General features: G+C 50.5%; 1 protein-coding gene across 12 annotated transcripts in view; it reads right to left on the reverse strand.

The window, feature by feature from the left end:
- Positions 1–18,953, reverse strand: part of MYLK (myosin light chain kinase) — a 259,025-nt gene that overhangs the window by 35,084 nt on the left and 204,988 nt on the right. For all 12 annotated transcript variants that reach the window (XM_073894409.1, XM_073894402.1, XM_073894398.1 and 9 more), the window contains 4 exons: positions 14,582–14,632; positions 13,458–13,585; positions 11,421–11,574; positions 5,508–5,810 (listed from right to left, as the gene is read on the reverse strand). In XM_073894409.1, the coding sequence (XP_073750510.1) occupies positions 5,508–5,810; positions 11,421–11,574; positions 13,458–13,585; positions 14,582–14,632 (636 nt within the window). The remainder of the gene's footprint in view (positions 1–5,507; positions 5,811–11,420; positions 11,575–13,457; positions 13,586–14,581; positions 14,633–18,953) is intronic.

The following is an 18,953-nucleotide window of genomic DNA, read 5'->3' on the forward strand; positions in this document are numbered from 1 at the left end:
ACTGGCTGGGCCCCGGAGACCAAATACTAACAATCATAGCAACCTTTACTGTTGGGGAGGCCCAGCATCCTGGCCCATGGTGGCCCCATATGGGAGAGTGGTCACCCGATGAGGCGTCCCTTTTTCCTTTTGTTCCCATGCCACTCATCCTGGGGTGGAGTGAGCAGCGGGCCGAGAGAGAAAAGAGAAGGCAGGCTGTCTGGGCCTGGCATCTCCAGGAGGAACTGTCTGTACTTCCCTAGTGAGGGGGCACCGGCCATGGGGCTTTCCAATGGCCTGGCCCCCCAGGGGCATCATGCAGGCAGCCCTGTAGGGGGCATGCAGTTCTAGAACTGGCCTCTCCCACTTAACTTGCACACCAGTTAGAAGTTACAGAGCTGGCCTTCTGGCTCTCACTGCCAACACCACATCCGCCCTTCGTCTCTGCCTTTCTCCCTTGGCAATTAAGGTGCAGAAGGCTCTCCTGATGCTGTGGTTATGGGGACCCAGATCATTCTCAGGGAAGTCACGCCCCTCTTTCTGACTCACTGCTCCACCACAACTTTTCCTCTGTTTGAAACAGACCAAGACTCCCGGCTGAGAGGTTTCCTTCTTCCTTTTCCGTCTCGTTCTGCCTCCATTCTCCTTGGAGGGAGATGTGGCCACAAGGAGAGGAGCAGGGTAGGAGTTGGGGAAAGGCCACAGTTCGATGAGCCAAGCCTTCAAGAATAAAGGGCTGGGGCGCCTGGGTGGCTCAGTCGTTAAGCGTCTGCCTTCGGCTCAGCTCATGATCCCAGCGTCCTGGGATCCAGCCCCACATCGGGCTCCCTTCTTGGCGGGAAGCCTGCTTCTCCCTCTCCCACTCCCCCTGCTTGTGTTCCTTCTCTTGCTGTGTCTCTCTCTGTCAAATAAATAAATAAAATCTTTAAAAAAAAAAGAATAAAGGGCTTAGTAATGGGAGGGGTGACCAGTTGGCTTCTATCTTTCCACCACAGAAGGAGCTGAACTACAGCAGGAGGGACTTCAACAAGAGGTTTCAAAAACCTTCTATTCAGAAAGAGCTGGGACATCCACAAGCTAAGCACAAGAACTATTTGGAAGATGGTTCTGAGCTATTTCTGCAAATAGGTAAGTCTCATTCCCCTGGAACAGTGTTTGGGACAGGATCAGATGAGACCTTGGGACCCTCCCAGGGCATGCCTTAGGCAACCCCCTGGACGGAGCTCTCCACGGCCGAGGGCTGATGCACGCCCAGCGGGCACTAGGGGGCACCCCAGCCCCAGAGAGGCCTCTGTAGCCCTGGACAGGTTGAGCAGTCCAGGGAGGCTGATTTCTATAGAGCCCTCAGGGGCTCTGCAGCTCTAACTGCCCTCAGCCTTGCAAGGAAGGCTTAAATCTGCAAGAAGCCTTTCTCCCAGCTGTTTTGCTAACAACTACATATTCTAGAACAAATTAGGATTAGGAGCAAGGATGGAATGAAGTCAGAGCAGGGGTAGGGTGGGGCAGAGATGAAGGCCTGGCTGGGATGGGAGAGATGGGTGTACTGGGGCAGTGGCTCTGTTTACCCAGGTTTGGGGAGACAGGGAGGGGAGCTAGCTGGGTTAGGGATTCTAGTGTGAGGGGTGGCTATGGCATGCGGAGGCCACTGAAGTGGGGGGAGGGGAGGACACCCCGTGCTTTGTCCTGTACCACCCGGAACAGTGCCAGAACACAGGAAGGGTGCAGGGTACATTGGGGGAGTGAATGTAGGGTAAGGGACGGGGTGCTTAGCAGGGATAGAAGGGGGAGGTCAGGATGAAGTGGAATACCCAAGCTGCTAAGGCACAGGCAGGAGGGATACTGGTGGCAGTGGGGAAGGTGAGAGCCGACATTAGCTGGGCTTTAGTGGAGGGAGGGTTCATTGGCACTGCCGTTTTGATGACAACCATAGACCACTGGCTCCACAGAGAGGAGCCACCAGAGCCCCCTCTCTCATCCCTCCTCTACATGCACACGCATGCGTGCACACATGCAGCTCACACACGCGTGCATCCACACCCCACTTCTCTGCGAGCCGTTTTCCTTTTAAAGTAGAGACAGATGCCCTCCCCAGGTTATAACTAACAAGCATCTGACCAGTCCACAGGGGGCTTCACTTGGAACCCCCACCTCCCTCCACCCCACCCTCTCACCCCCTCCATCCTCTGCCCCTCAGGCCTAATGCTCCACAACTCTTCCGTCCTCCCCCCTCCCCGGTAATCCAGCTGGGCCCGGAGATGGGAGCAGCTTCCAGTCTGGAAGCCCTTGGTGGCCTGGACCCCTCCTCGGGCTGGCAGGCTATTTTTGCATTTCCTTTCGTTTGCTCCCCGCCAGGAGGGGCCCTCGGAGGAGAGTCTGAGGACCACAACCGGGGTTTGGCTTGGCTGCAGGGGGGAAGGGAAAGGCCACCTGCCCCGAGCCCGGTGGTCCTGGTCCCTGGTCCCCACAGACTCTCCCTCCAGCCCTGGGAGCTGCTGTCCTGGCCTCCTGGGAGCCACACCTTGCCACTCCTGTGGCCTCCACGGGCCTCTACAGTTTCTCCGGGTTTCTTCCACAGAGGACCTGGAGGCTTTCCTTTCCAGCTAAGGAACATCTTCTCACTGCCATGTTAGCTCTTTCCTTCTCACTTTTCAAGAGGTGGGGAGCTAAAAACATAAAGCTGAGCGCCTGCCCTGGCGCTAACATGCCTACTCCCCACTCTGCTCGTTTCAAAGGTGGGGGGGGGTAAAAGGGCAGCAGATGGCAGTTTTGTTAGCCGGCTTTCCCAGCAGACATTTGCGAGCAGCGAGTGGGCAGGAGCCCGGGAGCCCGGGACAGCCGCGGGGAAGCCCAAAGGGGCTGGCCCAGGGGCTGGGCTCCACGCCTCCACGGACGGCTCCCACGTACCAGGGCTTGCCGGATACAGGCCCCCGAGACAGGGCTGCGCCCGCAACATTGTAAATCTGATCTGTTTTCCACCGGCATCCTCCCATTTCTTTCTGGAGCCCTCATTTAATATGAAAGTAAGGTTATAATATCTATTTCATAACTGATTTTCTCACCAAAGAAGGACGCCAAACTGTAATGGCCCTCCCATGCTCATGACGCCCCTGGTCCCGTGGTGACGTCAGACTGGCCCTGTACTTTTCTTGCCCCTCCCCTCCCTGCCTCATACCCTGAAGCTCTCCCTCTCCCGGTGCCCTTTCCCTTGGTGTGCCTCCTCCCTGCCCCCAATCTCTTCTCCACCTTGAATTCATGGCACCCTTTTGCTTCCCTTCACATCAAACTTCCTGAAAAAGTATTCCACACTCTTGGCCTTTCTTCCTCCCCCTTATTCCTTGCCCCTAGGGCAACCATCTTCCACCCTGCGGAAACACTCGCTCTCAAAGCTGGCTGCGCCTCAAAGGGCTTTAGCCCTGAGTCTCATCTCTTTCTGTCTTTAGAGCTAGCTGCTATTCCTGAGCCCCCTCTGCACCTCACTCCTGTGTTTCTTCCACACGGCTCCAGCTTCTCTTGGTGCTCTCCCCCTCATTCTTCCTTCCGTCTCTGGATATCTGCGCTGACTTTCCCACCACCCACTTGGTGACCTCACTGATGCCCATGGCTTCAATTACCAGCTCAACAGCGAAGATTCCCAGCTCTGTAGCTCTAACCTAAACCCTGTCCTGAGCTCTAGATCAACCGGTCAGTAGTCTGAAGACGCTTGGATCGCCTTCAGTCACCTCAATTACCCAGGACTGAAACCAGAACTTGCGTCTTCTCTGGGACTCCCTGCTACCTAACCGCCAGTCCCTGGGATGCAGCCTGACTGCTCCCAAAGGAGTATAGGCTTCAGGTCAGACAGCTCGCCATTTACATTACATGCTCTGTGATCTTGGGCAAGTAGCTTCACCCCTGTAAACCTCATTTCTCCTCTCTGTAAAATGGGGGTAATAACAGCAGCTCCTTCACTGAGTTAGATGCATGAAATGATGCAGGTAAAGTGCTTACCACGCTGTCAGCCCATAGCAGGTGCCTGATATATATTAGCCACCAAGAACTGGAAAAATAAATGGCTCTTAAATTTGTGTTCAGGGGCTTCCGGGTGACTCAGTCAGTTAAGCGTCTACCTTCGGCTCAGGTCATGATCCCAGGGTCCTGGGATCCAGCCCTGCATCGGGATTCCTCCTCAGCGGGGCGTCTATTTCTCTGTCTCTCTATTTCCTCCCCCACCCCCGCTCATGTTCTCTCACGCGTGTGCTCTCTCTTTCTCAAATAAATAAATTTTAAAAAAATCTTAAAAAAAAAAGCAGTGGATTTAAAAAAAAAAAACAAAACAGAAAATTTGTGTTCAGTTACTCAAGCCAGGAGCTGGGAGTCATCCTCAACTCTTCTCATTTTTCCTTGAACTCTACCCAAAAAGTCACTGGGAATGGTCAGTTCTATCTGCCAAGGCCTTCATTCATGCCCTGACCATCCCCGGCCCGGACTACAGCACAGAGGCCCCACTGGTACCTCGCAGACCCCAGTGCCATCCCCGCTCCGCTTGGGTGCTTCCCGAACTGTCACACTGCTGAATTCATGGGGGCAGACCAGCTTGAAGTGAGGGTTCAGAAAGGACCAGGGGTGTGGAGGGGCTGAGAGTCTGCATTTCCAGAAAGTGCTGGGATCCCAAGACTGCTGGTCCAGACCCCACTTTGGTTAGCAAAGCTCTATTCTTCCTCTAATTCTCTTTCTAAAAAGACAGATGTGATCATAACAATCCCCTGCCCAGAAATCTTTGATGAACTTCACAATGCTACCTAAACTGCCCTTCGGGGTTGCTTCCTCCTATTCTGTCTCACACAGCATATGCCCTCGCCACACACAAGCTTCTCAAAATGCCATGCTTTTCCATCACTTTGCACCTTTGCTCATGCTGCTTCCTCTGTGGGGAATGCCTCTCCTTATCTTCCCTGCCTCTTGGAAGCCCACCCCTTTTCCCAAGACTCCGTATAAGTTGTCACCTCCTCTAGGAAGCCTTCCTCCACCTTCATGGAAAACTTACTCACTGCTTTCTGCTGTGTCTCCTCCTCTCTTTGTTTACACCACTATAATCGCATGTATCCCATCTCATTATAGTTACTGTCTACTTGGCTGTCCTCCTAGTTAAATTTTAAGCCAATTGTCTAATCTGTCTTTGTGCCCCAAGAACTTGACACCGAGTAGGCAGTGCGATAGGAGTGCAACAGAAGGAGGGAGGTGGGTGCAGGGGGAAGTTGGAACTGAAGTCCCTCTGAGCTCCTGCCTGCCAGGACTGCGCTCCTGATTAACACACCATCGCCCCCTGGTGGCAGTGTACTAAAATTGCTGGTCCAATGTCTTTGGAAGGGTCATAGGTACTTCTTTTAAAGGATAGATCAGCATCACCACCCTGGAAATCAAGATCCCCAAAGCTGCCGCCAGCCATCATCGACGTCTTCTCAGTCCTCGGTACCCCTCTCAGTACAGGTTTCTACATACACAAGGTAAGCCTTGTATTTCAAGCCAGCAATAAAGTGAAGGCAGCCTACCCTCTGGTTTTTCTCCCACTGCTGTGAGTTCAGACTCCTGGCTCGGCTCACTGGTTCCATACACGTTGATGGCACGCACACGGAATTTATACTCTCGGTCAGGCAGCAGGTCCTGGACGTTAAAAGAGGTGCTGCGGCATGTGGCTAGTTCCTTCCACGTTTTGTCCACCGAGTCCCAGATCTCGACGCTGTAGGACTGCACGGCACTGCCCCCATCATATGAGGAGCCATACCAGGACAGGGTCAACGAGGAGCTCCGGATGTCAGAGGCACAAGGCGTGCCGGCTGGGGGGTCTGGCTTGTCTGGGGACAGAGAAGCACAACATCACCCACGTCTCCAGAATTGCAGGGAAAGAACCTTTCTAGATTAGCATTGTCTTGGAGGAGAAGCCCAGAGAACCCGAGCGGACAGCCCTGGTCCTGGCTCTCCTCTCCTCACCTACACAGTCACACCTGTGCTCAAATACACCTATGCGGAAAGCCCCACAAATACCTATCTGCTCAAAAAACAAAACAAAACAAAAAAACAAAAAAAAAAAAACCCTCTTTTTTTGGCTAGTTTTCCAGCCTACAAGACACGATTTCCTGTACTTTGTCTCAGTCCTAAACATATTTCTCTGAGTAAACAGATCTAGGAAGCTGCCCAGAAGGCGTGGACTGCTTCCCATCAAAAATATGTTTTGAGAGAGAATTTACTGTGTGCGTGTGTGTCTGTCAGGCCCTAGGCCAGTGGCCTGTGACATAACGAGGGTCAGTCTCCACTTTCTCCGGGACTTGCGGAACGCCTGCGCCGCGGAGAGGCGGAATAGCACAGTGAGCTCTGAAGTCAGGCAGGTCTGGGTTTGAACACGGGTCTGTCTCCCTTCACTTCTTGTTAACCTCTGGGCCTTAGTTTCCTTGTCTGTAAGCAATGTGGCTAACCCCAGCAACTGGATCACAAGGCTGTTGTGAGAAGTTCCTAGAAAAGTGGCTGGTGTGCTGAATACTGGTATCTGTAGCTAAATCAACCACCTTTAAAAACAAAATCTGAAAAACAGGAGAATTTTGTTCAGAGGAGCGACCGACAAAATCAGCAAAACCCAATTGCATCGCTATCATTATTGTAGGAGTTTATTTCTCACTTTATGATATGTAAAACATTACTTCTACCCTACCTCTTTTATCCCCATAGGACCAGGATAAAATGAGAAAGAATTTCAAAAGCAAACCGCAGCAGCAAATCACAACCATCCCTGACTACGGGCTGGAAAAGGAGCGGACGACACAAGTGAGAAGCAGCCCCTTTGGCTGGCTGCCTTCCTCGTCAGACCAGTAACGCTGCCGGCTTCCAGGCAACTCACACTAGCCTAGACTTCAGTGGGGCGATCGGGTTTTGCTGATTTTGTTGGTCTCTCCTCTGAACAAATTCTCCTGTTTTTCAGATTTTGTTTTTAGAGGTGGTTGATTTAGCCACAGATACCAGTATTCAGTAACCTCCAACTCGCACTCCCCCCAAGGCAGTCTGAGGTGTAGAGTTCCCCAAACTAGCAATTAAAACCATGCTTTTCATACTATGTCATTTTATAAGCTATGTGACCTCGAGCGAATTCCTTAACTTCCAAGATTTCCAAACTTCTAGTTCATCTTTTTTATTGGGACAATGGTGCTAAAATGCATCTACCTTGTAGGGGTTTTGTAAGCACCCAAGGAAGCAAACCCAGGTAAAGTACTTGACTCCCACTCTCCCTCCCTTCGGCAAGGCCAGAAAGCCAAAGAGAATTCTTGCAGATGACTTTGTGCAAACAGGGGAGGAATAAAACATTCCGTTGGCTTGTGTACGTGTGTACCCATACTCACACACACGTGCACACACACGTATTTGTTCTCACCCCTCCCCCAGGCCCCGTGGCTTCTCCCTCCCGGCTGAGGACGCCTGTCCAGACGCTTGTCCGGAGACCGCCCGCCCGTCCCCACGCAAGCCCAGCCTGGGCCTCACGTGGAGTGTTTCTGGGATTGTGACAGAGCTACTTTTCACCATTGGCAGTCACTCTGGAGGCTTCCTGGGATGGAACCACTTTCGCTGGTTGTTTAAAGTGTTCTCTTAGAAAAACTATTTGTTCTGAAAGATGTATTGGTCTTTTTAGAAATTATTTCTGGTGTTGGCTAAGATGTTTATTACTCTCAACTCTCGTGGAGGCAAGTGCTTCAAGTCCTCTCAAGACCCGGCTAAGGAAGTTAAAAAAAGCCCAAAGAGGGATGGAAGACAGACTCACTGCTCCCCCCCAGGAAAACTGCCTGGGAAGTGTCTCGTTGGACACGTTTAGAGTCATGTAGGTTTATAAGACAAACGCACATACACTCCACAGACTGATTTTTCTCCCCTCTGTGTCGGTGAAGCTAATGTTGAGAAATGGGTATTGCAAAAGAGGTGCTATTTGTACCCTACCCTGTCCCAGATGTCTCTTGGCTGAAAGGGTCAGAAAGACTGACGTATGATACATGTCACCCCCTGCAGCACAAGAGAAGATGCAAAATTTGGGGAGGGGGACTTTATAATTCCTAGCGAAGCTTCAGTGCTTTCAAGGAATTTGACTCCAAATTGAGGAGTTCAGACAAGGTTCAAGTCTAAGTCTAGGGGCTTGGAAGTGCCCACCCCCAGGCCCGCCCTTAGGGTAGGTCTACTCTTCCACTGACACGAGCCTCACACAGAGGCTGTGCCAGCCAGGGACGGAAACCCTTGGAACAGAACAAACATCCTCAGAACAGGGGGCCTGTGAGCCTCCCCTCCACACTAAGGACACAGAGGCACTCGGGCTGGGACGGGGACCCTGGGCATGGCCCGGTGAAGGCAAAGCGGACTCAGTGTCTAGAACCCTAAGCTCCATGCTGCCTTGGAATTCTCCCATGGCTCCCTGGAGACTTGACTATCACAATGGGAGGCGCTGAGTCTAAGGAAAAAATCTCTGAGGGCACCAGCCCCAGGATTTTCTGTTCCGTTCCGGGAAAATGGAGGATCTCCTCTCTACCACCTCTCACTGGAGGTCTCATGTGCCTGTGTGTCGTATCTGTGGCCCACCTGGACCTCCCTTCACTGCGCCTCAACACCAAGGAAAACTGGAAGCCAGTGCTTGCTATCTAAGCTCAGGGCAGCTTTTAGAGAAGGGCAGCGGGTGTGAGACGGCCCCACCCCCACCCCAGGGTCATCTGCCTGGATGATCCTGGCCCTTGAAAGCTAAGGCACTTTGCTTGCTAAGAATACCCAGCTAGCCAGTGGCAGAGCCAAAAGGAGACTCCAAAACATCTCCAGAGCCTTGTTCCAGGGGCTTGCTTTTTTACAGGCTATCAGGCAGAATAAGATCAAGAAGCATCTTGCTTAAACCCATGCCAAGCATCACAAAGGGAAATCTCCTGCCTTTAAAAATCCTGCGAGTTCCAAGCTCAGATAGTAGCTGGGGATTACTGGGTATTTGGAGATTCTCTCCACTTTGTTTTTCTCCTTTAAGGCTGTGCAAAGTGACCTGTTTTTCTCCTGCTGGACAAGTTACTGGAAGGAATGCATCTGGGTTAGCTGCTCTCTGGGCCCCCCCCCCCCCCCCCCGCAGAGCGGGAATGGCTGGTGTCAGCTGAGGCTCTCAGAACATCAGACTCCTGTGCTGCCTTTTAAACCGTAAGCCTTTAAAATAGTTAAACATTGCTCATTCAAACTAACCCAGGGAAAGGCTACTTTTTATTACCATTTCAAAAATAGGAGTCATAGCCTAGATGAAGAGAAACTGGTACTTGAAAGGACAGACAAGAAGAGAGGTTTACTGCTAACCGGCAGAAGTTGTGTTAAGTCGGCCTTATTTAGCCAGCTTGCCAACGGATGCTTCCAAAGTGCTTGAAAACTGCCTGGAGCAGCCCAAACAATTCTTGTCTCATCCCGTTTGTATTTGACATCTACTTAATAAGCCCTGATCAGATCATGCACAGATGCCCCCTAGAGACACGCAGGTAAATCTGGGCCTAATCCAGGTTTACTCTGGACTAATGCTAAATCCATGGGCTCTGAATGAATGTGGCTTTGCCGGATCCATCAATGCGAGTCCTCCTTTTATTGAGCAATTCTATTCTTAGCTCTATGAGGGGGAGGCAGACAGAAAGCCCGTTCCCCTCCATTCCATTCCCCTCCCAGGACGGCATTTAACATGCTGCTCCTGCCAGCTGGCGGGCAGCCACGCCAATGGCCCTGTCAGCACTGGCCGGGGAGAATGAGAAACGAAACCATAAAAGGCCAGAACTGCAGCCCCGCGGTGGTGCTGGAGGAGGGGAGCTGGTGGCACCACGGAGCCAACCAGAATGGGGGCGGGGGCACTGGTGGCAGAAAAGCAGTTCAAAGGAGGTGACCCCCAGGTTCCCCAAGCTGGGGCAGATAAGAGAACACCAAGGAAAACTGGAAGCCAATGCTTGTTGACGGGGGGGGGGGGGGGGGGGGGGGGCGTGTCAGGCCAAATCAATAGTTCAGGTACATGTCTAAATGTGTAGGCAAACTGGGTCACTAGCGTCAAGCCCCCAAGCCCCCAAATGTTATTGACTCCTGGGGGAAAATTACTGAAATGAACATCCGGAGTCAGCAAAGAGAGAGTGAGAAAAAGTTGTCTCCTGTCTTTTTATAGATGAGAAACCTGTTCCCTGACCTGTAAGCACACTGGCCTTCCCAGATTTACAACTCCTGATCTAAAGCAGAAAAAGGAAGGCGATCAGATCAGTAACCATCAGGCCAAAGGCCTTCACACACACAACCTCTGACGGCCCACAGATGCGCAGAGACACGGCCCGCTATCCATCTGCCCACTCCTTCCTCTGCTGTTCCTTTGCTGTCCTGAGCACCTGCCATGTCAGGGCTCAAGGAGCTGAGCACAACCCACAGTGTGGGACCAGTTAGCAAGGTATTTTGACATTTCAGGAGAGAGTCCATCAGGGCATGAAAAACAGTGACTGGGATGGAGAGGAAAAAGTGAACTTGAAAATCAGTCTGGAGAGAGACTCGACTCCATGCTGCAGGAGGTGAGAAAAAGGAGTGGATGTAGGACTGGGGGGTCACGGTGACCTCAGAAGGGTGGTCCCAACAGACTCCTGGGGATGGGAGGGAGGCCACAGGGAGGCGAGGAAGCAGAATCCAAGTGGAGACCGGCCACCTTCAGGGGGCTATGGCCAGGAAGACGGCAAGAGATGGTTGCGCGGCCAGAGCAAGACAGGGTATTGCAGGCGTACACGCTCCTGTGTGTTTGGCTGGGATGAGAGAGCCCTGGCAACATTTACGGGAGAAGTAGAGAGGCGAAGACGAGAGAGGGGGGCACAGATATGCAGACACCTGTAGGTGCGGGGCATGAAGTGGTACAGGTTCATGCCTGCCACCTCCTATTTCTCAGGGAAGCCACTGAGCCGACTGACGCCTCCAGCTGGACACCGGCGGAGCCCAGCACTGAGTCTGGGGGTCGTGATCTTCTGCCCGCGGTGCTCCCAGAACCAGGTGCAGGAGCCGGGCAGTGGAAGGCAGCACTAGTTGAAGGCGAGGATTGGCAAGGGGACTGAGTAGCGGGGGAGAGGGAAGGGAGTGGACCCCAGGGACAGCGAGCGAAGGTGCCGGAAGGATGGGTCTGCAGTAGTGCAGCTCAGGGTTTCCAAAGGCTAGAAAGAGAGAAGACAGGAGCGGATTCATAGGAACAGGAAAACGCTGTGTGGTGGGCGGCAGGGTCTGGGCTTCTCCAGAGGCATGAAGCCCTGCCAGAGAGAGGGGGCAGGGAGAGGGGACACGGGAGCTTGCCAGGCGGTGGGCAGGGTGCTGAAGGAGTGGGCCCCAGGGAGATGAAGCCCTGAGGCCCCCCCCATCCTGCTTGGGGCCTCTGCCTTCCCTGTGCTCTGACCCCCAGGCCACCCCGTCCCCAGACTCACCCACGACAGTGAGGTTGACCTGGGCCTGCCTGCTGCCCAGCTTGTTCTCCACCAGCAGAGTGTAGCAGCCACAGTGTTCCTGGCATGTGGCCAGGATGGTGAGCCTGCTGCCATTCTCGCTGTTCTCCACCTTGATGTGCTCGCTCTCTTGGATCTGGGGGCAGAGAGTGGGGCAGGCGCTGGAGACTTGGACCAGGAAAGGAGGAGGGCTCCGACCCCCACTCCCCACCCTTAGGGAATGCTGTTGGACAAGCGGTATGGGGCTCCGTCTTGTCTGGACTCTGGGCTTCCCCGTAAGGCCCCTCCTCTCCTGCGTCCAAAGCCAAGCCTCCCTGAGGTGGTCCAGATCTGGGGCGAGCAGGGAGGGTGCTGAGCAGGGCCTGGCAGATGAGCTCTGTCTGCACTTGCTGCCCCAGACCAGAGCTGAGGAGGGTCCCATATCTCAGACACGTCTGAGCAGAGCCCCCTACAAAGGCCGCCCCAGTGTGTTCTGACCTCTTCTGTGCTAATACTGGAGCCGCTAGCCACATGTGGCTACTTAAATCATAATTAACTAAGTGAAATAGACCAAATGTCCATCAACTGATGAACGGATAAACAAACTGTGGCATATCCAGACAATAGATATTATTCGACCATAAAAAGGGATGAAGTACTGATTTACACTACCACAAGAATACATACTATATGGTTCCATTTATATGAACTGCCCCCAATAGGCAAATCCATAGAGACAGAAAGTAAGTTAGTGGTTGCCAGGGCCTGGGGAAAAGGGAGGAATGGCTGCTAATGGGTCCACGGTTTCTTTTTGGGGTGATGGAAATGTTCCAGAATTAGATCATTGTTATGGTTACACAATTGGTGAATATATTGAAAACCACTGAATTGTACACTTTAAAAGGTCAAATTTTATGGTGTCTGAATGTTAAGGTGTATATAACAAAGCCGTTATAATGATTTTTATTAATTACAATTTAATTGATTGTACTAGCCACACTTCAAGTGCTCAGTAGCCACATATGGTGGTGGCTACCATATTGGATAACGGATACAGAACATATCCATCACCAGAGAAAGTTCTTTTGTCCCTGAAGGGGACCTGGCCAAATGTCTCTGGAAAGGGAGAGATTACATCTTCCTTCAGACACTACAAGGCCAGACAGAGCAGAGAGCAAGCATCTTTGGGACGATAAGGCAGGCTTCTCAGCTTCATCTTTTGAGACCAGTCCTCCATTCCTCCCTGGTACTAGCCTCCCATCTCTGGGCCTTAGGACAATTTGAACGGTTTAGAAACAGAACAGCAGAGAACTCAGACGAAATCTTCACATCCTCTGCAAAGTTCCTGATTCAGTGCCAGCCACCATCTGGGACCTTTGTCGATCACATGTAAGAGGCACACGCTACCAATATGGGCTCAGTAGAACGGGTGGGCTCCCCATGTCCCTTTAAGCTGGTTGTTCAGAAATTCAGACATTTCAAAAAAAAGAAAAAAGAAATTCAGACATTTCTTTCATAGGATCATTATTAGAAATGGTATATTTCTGGGCCAGTAAGCCAGGTTCTATTTAATGTACAATTTATCTATCCAAATACCCAGCTTCCCTTTTATCCCTGCAGCACGTGGTTAAGTTGAAGTTGTTACCACAGATAGGGCTCAGTGGGCTAGCCCAGAATCACAGAAGGCTCACAGGGTCTGAGAGGTCCTTTAGGTCACTGGTTCTATTTTCCTGACTCTGAGTAGAATTCTAGACTAAAATATCCAAAATCAGGTGGGGGGCATGCATGGTTTCCTTTTTTTCCTTCATACTGTTCTCTGTCACACAAATGGTCTGTAAAGCAGGTATTCATGGTAGATTCAGAAGCAAAGGTTATTAACAACTCAGATGTGGGGGTGGGGACAGGTGGGGGAGGGCCCTCCCCTCCCATTTCTAAGGCCCGGCTGATCAAAATGATGCTGCCGCCATGACAGCATTTCTCATCCCCTTCGGCCCAGGGGCTGGGAGGGTCATTCTCGGGCCATTCCCCTCCCTCACTGACCTGCTTTCGGAACTTCATCCAAGTACAGGTGATGGGCTGGGTGCCTGCCACTTTACCAAACAGCTCCACAGACTCTCCTGCGCGCACCTTTTGGTCCTCAGGAAACTGGATGATCTGAGGGGCCATGGCTGGGAGAGGACAAGTGACAAAGTGAGCAATGAGACAGGAGCCTCGGACAGACTGATCTCACTCAGTGCTGCTGTCCACACTGGTCTGTTCCTCTCTCGCCTTCTAGAGCCTTCAGGGTAACACTGAAGACAGCGGCCACTGCTCCAGAATGTCCAAACTCATGGGCCTGCTAGGTTGGTTCATGTCTTTATTTGGATTCTTCCAAAATGGCCCACACAATTTACATGGCATAATTTTCCATGTGTCACCTGCTCTGGAATTTGCATCTTACCCTAAATTTTTAATCTACCTGCTAACTCCTTTAATTTTTAAGTGATTTTATTTATTTATTTGACAGAGAGAGAGAGAGAGAGAGAGAGCGCCAGAGAGCACAAGCAAGGGGAACAGCAGAAGATGTAGGAGAAGCCCAGGGAGCTTGATCCCAGGACCCTGAGATCATGACCTGAGTTGAAGGCAGATGCTTAACCAACTGAGCCACCCAGGTGCCCCCTGCTAACTCCTTTATTAATTAAGCAGCACCTTGCCTTCGAACCGTCAGGTTACCCTGGCTGACAGGTTCAATAGGGTTCATGTCCTCAAATGTCTTTCACTGGGAAACAGACAAGGCTCTATATGACAAGGACATACAGAACAGCGCATTAAGACAGCACAGAGTGGATCACCTCCTTAAATGGCAGCGTGGAGGGCAGAGGGTTAGGCAGAATTTCACAGAACGGATGGGAAAGTCACTCAAACTGTGTGATGCCATATGACATCCCTATAGCTAGGGACGCTACAGGGAAGCAGGAGAAAGGACAAGTAGTGAGAGAGGGTAGGGGACCAGGCTGTACAGAGGCTCTTGGGGAAAGTTTGGTCTGAATAATGCAGAGCTTGAATCAGGGAGGGGCAGTGGTGGTCTCCTGGGACCTTATACCAGTGCTCAGTCTCGCTGGGCAAAGGAAAAACCCCTCATGGCAGATGACTCTTGCCCCCAAATGCTCCTGGTGGCCAATTACCTGCCTTCGGAGGTGTCTTGGGGGCGGGTTTCTTTTTCACAGTTGCATCACCTGAAAAAGAGACATTCACAGGTTATTTTCTGTCAATCTGGCTTTTCACAAAGCTCCCGAATCCTAGGAGCCTTGCCCACTGCCCCTGCCCCAGGTAGAGCCCTCACTTGAATGTGTTTTTCAGGAGATCTTGCACTCCCGCATAGACAACCTCACAACTGAATGAATATCAGTTCTCGGGGTGGGGGGCCCTCTGTAAGGGTTTCTGGAGCCTCCATTGAGATAAAAACTCAAAAATGCTGAGTCTCCTTTGTCCATTTCAATGATGATAACTCCACACTCAGTAACTCTTCTCTCACCCAAACTTCAGGAAACTCAGAAAGGAAATTATGTCAGACAAATCATCTAAAATTAGCCTTTGGTGTGGATCCAAGGGTCTCAGGCTTCCTTTGGGTCACAGACTGTGGACTAGTGGCTTTCATTTTTTTAGTGTTTGCTGAATGGATCGATGAATGAATGAATAAATGAGTGAACCCACCAGACGGTCTCTTCCATTCCTACTCCATTCCTTCCACTTTCTCCAAGTAACTCAAATAAGAAAAATGACCCACACAGACCAATTTCACAGCACAAACCTATTCATTTGGTTAAATAACAATATGATGAATACCAAAAATACCCTCAGTGATATTCATGGCTTGTTTTCATCTTTCTTGCAGGTCTTTAATCAAAACCTATTTATCCAGGTGGAATGAGAATCTATGCACACACAAATATCTGTATGTGAATGGTTATAGTGGCTGTATTTGTGATTGCCAAAAGCTAGAATTTATCCAATTGTCCCCCAACTGGAGCATGGATGAACTTATGGTATAGTCATACAATGAAATACTCCTTATCAAGAAAAAGGAACAAACTACTGATACACAGAACATACGATGAATCTCAATGATTCATCTTTCTCCAAGAGAGGCCAGACTCAAAAGGCTACAAACTGTATAATTCTATTTATATGCCTCATTCTGGAAAAGGCAAAACTATAGGGGCAAAGAGCAGATTAGCGGGGGATGGGGACAGGGGTTGACCGTTAAGGGGCACAAAGCCATGTTTTAAGGTGGGGGAACCATATTTTGATTATGGCACTACTTATGTGACTATATGCAGTTGTCAAGATTCACAGAACTGTGTCCCAGAAAGGGTGAACTTTACTGTATATAAGTTATATATACAAATACAAAAGAATGGGAGTCACTTAACCAATGAGATCTTCCCTAACCACTCTATATCAAATAGCAACCCCCTGCCCCCAGCACTTCTTATCTCCCTTACCCCACTTTATTTTCCTCCCCATGGCACTTAGCACCATATAACAAACTATATATTTACTTGTTTATTTACTGTCTGCCCTTCCCCTATGTCTAAAGTAAAAGGTTTTCGAGGGCAGGGACTTTTTCTTTTTTGCTCACTGCTGTATACTCAGTGTGCCTGGGACAGAGGAGGCACTTGGTAACTATTTATTGAAGGAATGAGCAGTGGTAATGTTAGCAATTATTCACCCACAAAGCTTCACCTCTGCAGATTATGGAGAAGAAGCCCTGTGTCCTGGCTTGGACATTGCTGTGTGCCCACAGGCAAGTCAGCTGACTTTGTGGATTATCAGCTGTGCATCTGTAAAACAGAGAGTGTGGTTACCCACCTGAGAGCCACGCAAGGACTCTCTGAGATCACAGAGCTGATGACTACCAGGCATGTGGTCCAGCCCAGGGTGAGGCCTGCTTCCACCAAACGTACCCTAGCTTCTCAACGTTATCAATCCGCCTGTCCATCTTACCAAAACTTACTGAGGGCCTGCTGTGTGTCAGGCAAATGCCAGTCAGCACACACCCCTAACCCGGGAACTGAGAGGAAAACCACACACATGTAAGAAATCAGAGCTTGTCCTCAAGGGCCTAAATGGCAAGGCCTGTGGCCCACAGGAAAGGCTTTTTTTGTTTGTTTCCTTTTGTCATAAAGGATATTGATGGGACAACTGGCAACATTTGCATAAGGTCAATAAATTAGATGATAGTATTGTATCAATGTTAATTTCATGTTTTGATCACCAAACTGTGGTTTTTACGAGACTGTCCTTATTTTCAGGAAATGTACACTGAAGTATTTGAGTGTTGAGGATACCATGTATGCAACTTACTTTCAAACTACTCATAAAAATTATATGTACAAATACGTATATATATGCATATGTGTGTGTAGAGAGGTGGAGGGAAGGAGAGAGGGGAAAAAGCGAGGGAGAAAAAATACATGATAAAGCAAACATGGTAAAATGCTGATATTTAAGGAATTGGAGCGAAGGGTATATAAGAATTATTTGTACTATTTTTTGCAACTTTAAGTCTGAGATTATTTCAAAATAAAAGTTAAATAGAAAGTTTTTTTAAAAGGTTTTATCCAGGGGCGCCTGGGTGACTCAGTCAGTTAAGCATCTATCTGCCTTTTGCTCAGGTCATGATCCCGGGGTCCTGGGATTGAGCCCGCATCGGGCTCCCTGCTCAGCGGGGAGCCTGCTTCTCCCTCTCCCTCTGCCTGCCATTCCCCCTGCTTGTGCTCTCCCTCTCTCTGTCAAGTAAATAAATAAAATCTTAAAATAAAAATAAAAATAAAAAAAATAAAAGGTTTTATCCAGGGGGCACCTGGATAATCCTTAGAGATAATCCTTAGAGCATGAGACTCTTGATCTCGGGTGGTAAATTCAAGCCCTACGCTGGGTGTAGAGCCTACCTAAAGAAAAAAAAAAAAGAAAAAGAAAGTTTTATCCAGACAACACGATGCGGTCGTTCAAGTGAAGGAGAAAGAGGCTGCACTGTGGGCTGAGGGGATGACTAGGCAGGGGTCGATGGTGGGACACAGGACGGAACTCAAGGCTACAGAACAACTGAACTAGAGACAGAAGGGCCCCACGGTTCAGGAACAGAGAGTGGCTTAAGTTGAGGATCAAGGTGATGTTTGGTGGAGGCCGTCCAGAGCGTGGGGCTGGGATTAGAGAACAGTGGTATGAAGGCAGTGTGACAATTTAAATGAAGGAAAATAAAAAATTCAGTTCCTCGGTCATAGTAGTCAGGTTTCAAGTGCTCGATAGCCACACGTGGCTTGTGGCTACCATACTGCACAGACACAGAACACCGCTGTCCTCACAGTGCTGGTCTAGGATCCCAAGTCTGAGAGTTAGGTCTTTGTCCAGAGTGAACAGAGAGTCCTCATGCAAACAGCAGTCCAGCTGGACTTGAGGACTCCTGGAGGTCTCCCCACCTCCTGGGGACAAGGCTATCCAATTCAGAGGCTACTGCCATCCTTTGGGAAAGAAGTGATCGAGGTCCAACCTTGGTAAAGGCAGCAGAAAAGAAAATACAAATAAGAGACAGAAGAAAAGTTAAAACAATTAGGGGCTGAAGGGAGGTACAAAGATTCCTTAGAGATTTCTGGCTTGGATAAGTGGGGAAAATCCTAGTGACAGAACAACAGAACTTGGGAGTGAAAGAGGAGGCATTTGGCTTGGTTCAAGTGAATGTGGTAGATGAAAGAATTAAACCCACTTGTAGGCTAGAAGCCCCGGATCAGAATTCTAGAGGGAGGTTGGTGGAGATTGGAAGCGAAAGACTCCAGAATCAAACACGCAATCATAATGGAAACTGTGAGGATGGGTCAGTTCTTTGGGGGAAAGAATGCAGTGAAAGATGGGACGGGGCCAGTGTCTGATCCCAGGCGATGCCCACGGTGAGGAGCTGGGATGATGAAGGAGGGGGCTGTGGACCTCAGCAGATGGAAGGAGGACTGTTCCTGCAAGCAAGGGTGGAGGAGAATGGGCCCCGGGGAAGTGGGCGTCAGGTATGACCAGCGCTGAGTGACGGGGTAAGGTGTGAGAGGGCAGGTTCCATGAGACGGTGTGGTCAGAAGTCACTTCAGAGGAGATTCTCAAGGAAACAGGTAGGGAGTCAACTAACCTGACATGAGTTCTGGAGTTGAAGGGACAAGGAGAAACAGGGTGACAGAAGGAGAAATGTCAAGCAAGGTTTCTTCCCAGGTGAGAGAGGAGTACAGGTTTGAAAGCAGAAGGTGGGGGCTCTGGAGAGGGAGAGCCCCGAGATGGAAGAGCATGGGAAAGCCCTTAGAAGCAGGTATCAGATGGGTTCTGGAACAGCCACGAGAGGCTGAGCCCCGAAGCCCCTCCCTTCTTCATCAAGGACTGCTGGGAAGGGACAGGCCCTCCAGGGACGCCGAAGGGCTGCTACCACAGGCAGGATCTGACCTCCCGTGGACAGCGAAAGCCATCTGTTCAGAGGAGCTGTGTGGGGCTGCTGTTACGGGCTGAGCTGCATCCCCCCCA

The sequence above is a fragment of the Callorhinus ursinus genome, unplaced genomic scaffold, assembly GCF_003265705.2.
Source record: "Callorhinus ursinus isolate GAN/ISIS: 27379988/994484 unplaced genomic scaffold, GSC_fseal_2.0 scaffold1, whole genome shotgun sequence".
Classification (NCBI taxonomy): domain Eukaryota; kingdom Metazoa; phylum Chordata; class Mammalia; order Carnivora; family Otariidae; genus Callorhinus; species Callorhinus ursinus.